This window comes from Hyperolius riggenbachi, chromosome 1 (assembly GCF_040937935.1).
Source record: "Hyperolius riggenbachi isolate aHypRig1 chromosome 1, aHypRig1.pri, whole genome shotgun sequence".
Classification (NCBI taxonomy): Eukaryota; Metazoa; Chordata; class Amphibia; order Anura; family Hyperoliidae; genus Hyperolius; species Hyperolius riggenbachi.
This window is the reverse complement of record NC_090646.1, coordinates 579280704-579288251: the sequence shown is the minus strand read 5'-3', so window position 1 is coordinate 579288251 and position 7548 is coordinate 579280704. Positions and strand designations below refer to the sequence as shown.

General features: G+C 44.8%; 1 protein-coding gene across 1 annotated transcript in view; it reads left to right on the top strand.

Moving 5' to 3' along the window:
• The first annotated feature begins 1058 nt into the window (after nt 1-1058).
• FAM151B (family with sequence similarity 151 member B) overlaps nt 1059-7548 on the top strand; it is a 56465-nt gene continuing 49975 nt past the window's right edge. Inside the window, exons 1-2 of the mRNA XM_068271700.1 lie at nt 1059-1203; nt 6471-6599. Coding sequence (XP_068127801.1) covers nt 1065-1203; nt 6471-6599 — 268 coding nt within the window. The 5' untranslated portion in view covers nt 1059-1064. The remainder of the gene's footprint in view (nt 1204-6470; nt 6600-7548) is intronic.

The window sequence follows — 7548 nt, the reverse complement described above, 5'->3', positions numbered from 1 at the left end:
TTTACGTGGCTGCACAATTTAATGGGACGCAGGCTCCTACTGCGCATGCGGGGCTGCACAGCGTGCAGGGCTGCAATAGCTGACATTACACCGGTAAGGGAATTGGCGCAAAGTAGTTGAGTCACTGGCTATTTTTAGCTGGCAATGTCACAGCGCTACCCCCTCCACTGGCACCACCACCTGGCGTAAGGGTATACCGGACTAGGAGAAGGGGGGCGACAGGGGTGAGTCGTCTTCCCCTAAGGGGCGATACCTCATAAAAGGTTGGGAACCACTGATCTATAGCATTGACAAGGGTGAATTAAACTCCTCCCCCTCCCCTAACCACACACCCAAGTCTAAAGTTTTCATTCAGTATATGCGGAATCTGAACAGTGGTGCTCATGCCTAGTCCTAACAGCTGATTATTGCTTACTATTTTGGCCCCTCAGTGGCATATATGTCAAATCTGTTTCTTTTTGTTTTGCAGTTGAATTAAGCAATTGCCCATTATTATTAATAATAATAGCTTGTAATGTATCCATATTGCCTGGCTGACGTTTGTTACATGCAATTGTGTTTGTTCAATCTATCAGTGCACGAGCGTGAGATATTTATTTTTCGGATAAAATGAGGCTCTTGCTTGATCTCTAGCTAGAGGCAGAACATTTTTCTGTGTTCTTTTTATGAAAGTGGGAGAATGGGCACATTGGCTTTTTGTATGCAACACAATTCAGTATAATGTCAAAGAAAGTGTCACCTCCCTCTGACAATATACTGAATTTTGTTGCAATCGAAAAGACAGAGTCCCCGTTATATACAGCTTTATTATGAAACTTGTCCCATGTGACATGTCTTTCTGCAACTATATTGAATTGTAATAGTTCTGAAGAAGCAGATCAGAAAGGTGAGAAGATGCTGCAATTCTCATTTCTCACCACACGAGGGCGCGCTTTCACTTCTTATCTGTACGTTCCAATGTGAGCCGAAGGCTGGCTGCGCTCGCTTATTGGCTATCCTCTTCCGGCTCTTATTGGCTGTAGTAATCTTGTATCCACCTTCTTCCTGTGTACAGTGTGTGTTAGATGGGACAGCGTGCGTGGGTGAGACGCGCTAAGCTGCGTGTTTGTGTCACTTGTTTGGTGGTCATTGCAGGTGCTGCTATCGCCTGCTACCAGCTGTGTTGGGTACTTCCCACGGGGGGCGCTATGGAGGAGCGGCCAGGTAAGCTGGTGGATGGAGAGCCCTACAAGCAGAGTTTGCTTGGACACTGTCAGTGATACAGCTCATTCGTTCGTTCATCAGATGTATGAGACCGGAAATTCCACGTCCCGATTTTGTTTTTCTTTTTGCATTTTTATTTACAGATGCTATAATTAGCAGGGGCTGAATTAGAACTCTGCAGGTGGCTAATAAGCCTTGGAACGGAAGTCATTGATACTTTGATAAATCAAACTATGTCATTATGAATCTGAATCTCATTAACCTTCAGTAATGCCAGTTAATCTAGATCAAAAATCAAGTAAAGTGAAGGGTTTTTCTACAATAGTATAGTTACAGAATGGGTTTTACTTTTTTTTTTTTTAACTTCCCTGCTGTTTCTTTCCCTCTTTTTGTCAGAGCTGACAAAATTAGCTGCATGCTTGTTACTAGTGTTATCCAGACACCTCTGCAGGCAAATAGATCAGCAGGGCTTCCAGGCAACTGGTGTTGTTTGAAAGGAAATTTAAATAGAGCATCCTCCATATACTTCATACTTCTCACTTTAGTTAACCTTAAAGGAAACCAGATACGGGAAAAAAAATTTTTTTATACATACCTGGGGTTTCCTCCGACCCCATGCGTACTGATTGCTCCCACTCCGCTCTACCTGGTCCCGTAACTTCGACCAGTCTGCGCAAGAGGAAATGCACCCTCTACGTATCTCTGGTGGCTGCTGGAGAGATATGTAGAGGGCACACTTCTCTTCCGCAGAGAAGAGCTGCAGGCAGTGGAGGACAGCGGCATGGGAGCGATCCGTGCGGATGTGGCTGGAGGAAGCCCCAGGTATGTATAAAACTTTTTTTTTTTCCCCTGTCTCTGGTACACCTTAAGTAGGGAAGGGGAGCAGTTTGACTAATGATTACCACTATGTGAAGCATTTATAATACAGTGGTTGGAGGTAGGCCCCCCAGTCCAGGGGCCCAATGGTTTTCCTAAAAATATCAATTGCTTAATTAAGAAACATATTCTTCCATAGTCACCCTGTTGAGTAGTGTTTTTATTAAGCTAGGTAACCACTTGAGATATTCCTTGGCAGAGGTGATGGTTTCTGATTACTTTTAATTAAAATGTAGCACGTGAACAGTTATCCTCCAGTCACTGGTCTCCCATCTGGCTGGATGGATCACAATGGCTTTTGTAGGTGTGGGCAGGGCCAGATTTGGGGAAAGGCCGCCAAGGCCTAGGGCGGCAGAATATCAAGGGCAGGCAGTCAGCAAAGTGGCGTCCACACAGTAGCTCCAGTCCACCCTCTCCGGCCACTCCACTGTGCTCAGTACACCAGCTGTGTGCAGCTGGTGGCTACAGACAGGATCAAAGGAGGATCCGTTATCTGCTTCCTTCCTGCCGGAACCCCTCCTACTGGCGACACCCTGGCTCCACTTGCAGGCAGAGTGCACACGGGAAGTTGCAGGAGCAGAGAGATCAGAGGGAAGAGGAGCGGAAACACAGGGGAGAGGAAGAACCTTGGCACTCCAGCTGTAACAAAACTCCAAATCCCATCATGCCTCTGCCTCCCAGAGTTATGCTTAGAGCTGTCAGAGTATTGCAATGGCTCATGGGACTTGTAGTTCCACCACAGCTGGAGTGCCAAGGTCAGCCATCACTGACCTAGGCCATTGCTTCTCTGCCTCTCCTTTTGGAGACCCAAAGGGTGTACAAAAAAAGTAGCCTTTGTGATAATGGCCACCACCAGGGTACAATTATAAAGGGCATTTAGTTGTGCAAACACAGAGTATATATTTAATCAAAATCACAGTCACAAAGATAAAACCAGAACTCACATTGAGGGTCCATGCACACTGGACCCCTCTTGCATAGTATCACATAAAAATGTATCTGTATGGACATGGCGCTTGCATACACCTTTTGATACCACCTCACTCAGTTGGATTGGAGTAGCCCGTTCTCCTTCCGGACCTAGGTTACGGCTTTTGCCGTCATCGGGCGTAGCCTCATCAGTAGATACCCCTGATGATGGCGAAAGCCGTAACCTAGGTCGGGAAGGAGAACGGGCTACTCCAATCCAACTGAGTGAGGTGATAGCAAAAGGTGTATGTGACCGCCGTGTCCATACAGATATCTTTTTATTATTATTATTATTATTATTATTATTATTATTTAGTATTTATATAGCGCCGACATATTACGCAGCGCTGTACAGTGTATATATATATCTTGTCACTAACTGTCCCTCAAAGGAGCTCACAATCTAATCCCTACCATTGCCATATGTCTATATTATGTAGTGTAAGTACTGTAGTCTAGGGCCAATTTTAGGGGTAGCCAATTAACTTATCCGTATGTTTTTTTGGAATGTGGGAGGAACCCGGAGTGCCCGGAGGAAACCCACGCAGACACGGAGAGAACATACAAACTCTTTGCAGATAGTGCCCTGGCTGGGATTCAAACCAGGGACCCAGCGCTGCAAGGCGAGAGAGCTAACCACTACGCCACCGTGCTGCCCCTTTTATGTGATACTATGCAATAGGGGTCCAGTGTGCATGGACCCTCAATGTGAGTTCTGGTTTTATCTTTGTTTTGAATAAATATATACTCTGTGTTTGCACAATTAAACGCCCTTTGTGGTTTGTGCCCTGGTGGTGGCTACATCTGTTTTGAGCACTGGGTACTGCAGGTGCAAAAAGAGTGAGACTACTGCGCTGAGGATTATACATTATTTAGCTTCTTTGTTCCACTGTGGATCGGGATTCCTATGGCTGCGATTACAGTATTCAATTTTGATTGCGCTCATATCACTATTGTGCATCTTGGTGATAATGGGCCATGGGTGGTGTAAAATATAACTCCGACCCTGGCTGTGGGCAGCTGTTAAGTTTTTGCACCAGAACTTGGTGGTGGTTCTTCTTCCCCTCTCCATAGAACATAGATTACTACTTGGCCAGGAGCCCATTAACATGCCTGCACAGGGCTTGTGCACAAAGTTTCTCCCAGCATAATTTCTAACAATTATTTCATACTACAGTAAAGTTTCTATGCTGTTTTTATGGCCCTCTACTATGTAAGTGTTGTGTAAATGATTATAAAACACCCTTAGCGGTTTCTTTTGATTAAAAAAGTGGCTATTTTCCTAAGTCCGTCCCATGGAGCTGCCACTCCACCCCTTTTCCAGGTCATGGGACTGCCAAATGAAAGGTAAATTCGCCTGGCAACCTCAGTGTTAAAGATGTTTTGGGACTCTTAGGGCCCGTTTCCACTATTGCGGTGCGGAATCGCCGCATTTCACTGCTGATGAAATCGCATGCGGATGCCATTTCGCATGCGGATTTTGCCGCGATTTCGCATAGACAGGGTATATGCGATTTTAACCATGTCACTGCCTGTGTCAATTTACATTACTTTCAATGCGAAATCGCGGGAAAAAACGCATGCAAAAACCGCATGCGATTTCCCTATTAAATACATTGCCTGCGATTCACCTGCATTCCACACGCAGGCAAATTCTGCAGGGTCTACCGTGCAGAAAAATCCTGCACACAAAAACGCAAATGAAAACTGACAAGTGGAAACAGTCCCATCCACTTGTATTGCCTATGCGAATCCGCATGCGTTGTCTGCATGCGGATTCGCGCTAGTGGAAACGGGCCCTAAAAGTTACCATACATCAGACGATTTGGGGTTCGAGCGACCATTCGACTCAAAAATCGGTGCTGCCAAGAACATGCCCGATTAACGAAGCAACCAATTTCAAGCCTAAATTGGTTGCATGTATCGACTGGACATGATGCAAGATGTCGGGCAATTGTGGTCAGTTGGGGGCGCGGCAATAATGGCGTGCTATATAAGTTCGAGCAACAAATGTGACCAAACAACCAGGCTTCCCATTACTCTGTTTAAAAGCAGGGCTGTGGGGTTGGTACAAAAATTAACCAACACCTCAGCTTATGAAACCTCTGACTCCAGGTACCCAAAATTGCGCAGACTCCTGAACTCCGATTTCGACTCCATAGCCATGGCTTCTATGTTATGATGTATCTCACAGAACCATATTAAACCAAGCCTTATAATGACTAGGGACAACAAGTCTGAAACTCCTAGTGGTCTTGGATCACCATAACCTTACTGTAATTTGCCCTCTTAATACAGAAGGTATTTTGTAATACCAATAATAATAATAGCAATAATTCAGCTTTAAGTGAGCAACTATGGCTTCCCACAATGCATCACTACTGAATATGCACTTTATGCCCCTGAAGCCAGGCTTGCTTCCAGAACCGCTGGTGTGTAGCACGCCTATAGCTTATACATTTCACAGAGCCACACCAACCCCACTTGCAGATAGCCTGTTTCATCAGTGCATGACAGGAACTGATATGGCTCTATGGGATAGGGCCTTCGACCAGAACAACAGAATACCCAAACAGCTCGGGATGACCCAAAACCACTAGGTATTAAAGGGAACTAAAAGAGACCAAAAAGCCCTTCTACTATAAGGGCTGGAACCCACAGGAGCGCTTTTGGCAGCGTTTTGGCAGCACTGCGATACGCTAGCAGTTTGCCAAAACGCTGGGCTAATGTTAATGGATGGGGCAACTTCCACAGGAGCGTTTGCGTTTCTCAGAAACGCAAACGCAGGACCTGCAGCATTTTGGGAGCGTTAGCGCTTCAATGTAAAGTATTGAACCGCTAGCGGAAACGCTCAGCAAAACCTAAACTGAGCGGTTTTGCTAGCGTTTTGCGGTTCAGCACACTGTAACAAAATGAAAAATAATTCACAGGACCAATCAGGATCAAAACGCAAAACGCTAGGCACCCGCTGGGGAAAAAAATACAATGTTGCAAAACACGACCAAAAACGCGCATGAATCCGCTTGCAAACCGCTCAGACAAAACGCTAGCGGTTGCGTTTTGCGTTTGCGGTTTTCAGTGGGTTCCAGGCCTAAAGCAACACTTGCCAGGGTGAGCATTTGCAATAGTTCAGCTTTAAAGGGACCCTGAGCACTAATTAAAAATGAAATTGGGATTTACGTGGGGTTTCCTCCAGCCCACCGTAGGCCGCAAGGTCCCCGGGCGTACTCCTGGTTTTCCCACTTTAGACCACCAGGGAAGCTCTATTGGAGGTGAAGCCCTCAAACAGGGAGCCATATGGGGAGGTCGGGGGATAGCACTAAACACTAGGGGAGGGGGCGATCTCTACCAATGCCGCATGCTGGGGATTTTGCAGTACTTTAAAACAAAACCCATGAATTTGTCTTTGGTGAATCTTGCAGCAGGTCCATGGAGTGAGGATGTCTTGGACTATTTTCTGCACAAAGGTCTGATTGGAAGTAAAGATGGAGTGGAAATAACCTGGGAGCATGCAGCAAACAGCAGAGAAAAATTACGGCTGGCCTTAGAGGGTGAGTATTGCGCTAATGGGTAATATTGATTACATAACTGGAGTCATTTATGTCACTTTATGTCAGATTGTATTAATTTTGTTCATGGCCAGTTCTGGAGAAGAGATCATCAACAAGAGAGATCAGCTCATTGCTGCTATAGTTCATTGCAAGAGAGGCGACTGAAGGGTAGACTGTACTTCAGAGTTTTAGTGCAGATTTGCTTGAAGAGTCGTTTTTGTGTTTTTACCCGCCATAGTGGGCTGCATAAACTCATTGAGTGGTCAATTTAACTGCTTTAATCCAGGCCAAGCGAGTTGCAGATAAACCCTCAGGACATCTGTACCAGCTCAGGATAGTCTTAACCACTTAAGGACTGCAGCCTTAAAACCCCTTAAAGTGGACCCAAATTAAAAATACAAGATTTCAGAAATAAAATCTATTTTCTAAATTATAATAATAGCTGCCTTTTTTTCAGATGCATGATGACAAATATAAAATATTTTACATTTATTGGAGAAACCCCTCTCTTCCTTTTATATTGCCGGGACAGAATCCGGCAAACTGGTGGAGTAGATGGTGTCCAGCAAAGGAGGAACTTCTAATGGCTGCCACCTGTATAACCCTAGTTCTGAAAAGAGAAAGAGAAATAAACACTCCTTCAAGCCTATGAGCATTTCAGTGCATGCTTTTCACAAGCATGCACAGAAATGCTCATAGGCTTGAAGGAGTGTTTATTTATCTTTGTATGTGTCGGAGTGGTACAACTAAATATTTTGAATTAAAAAAAAAATGTTTGGTTTTGGTCCGCTTTAAGGACCAGACACTTTTTTTTTCCATTCAGACCACTGCAGCTTTAATGGTTTATTGCTCGGTCATACAACCTACTATCTAAATGAATTTTACCTCCTTTTCTTGTCACTAATACAGCTTTCTTTTGGTGCTATTTGATTGCTGCTGTGATTTTTAG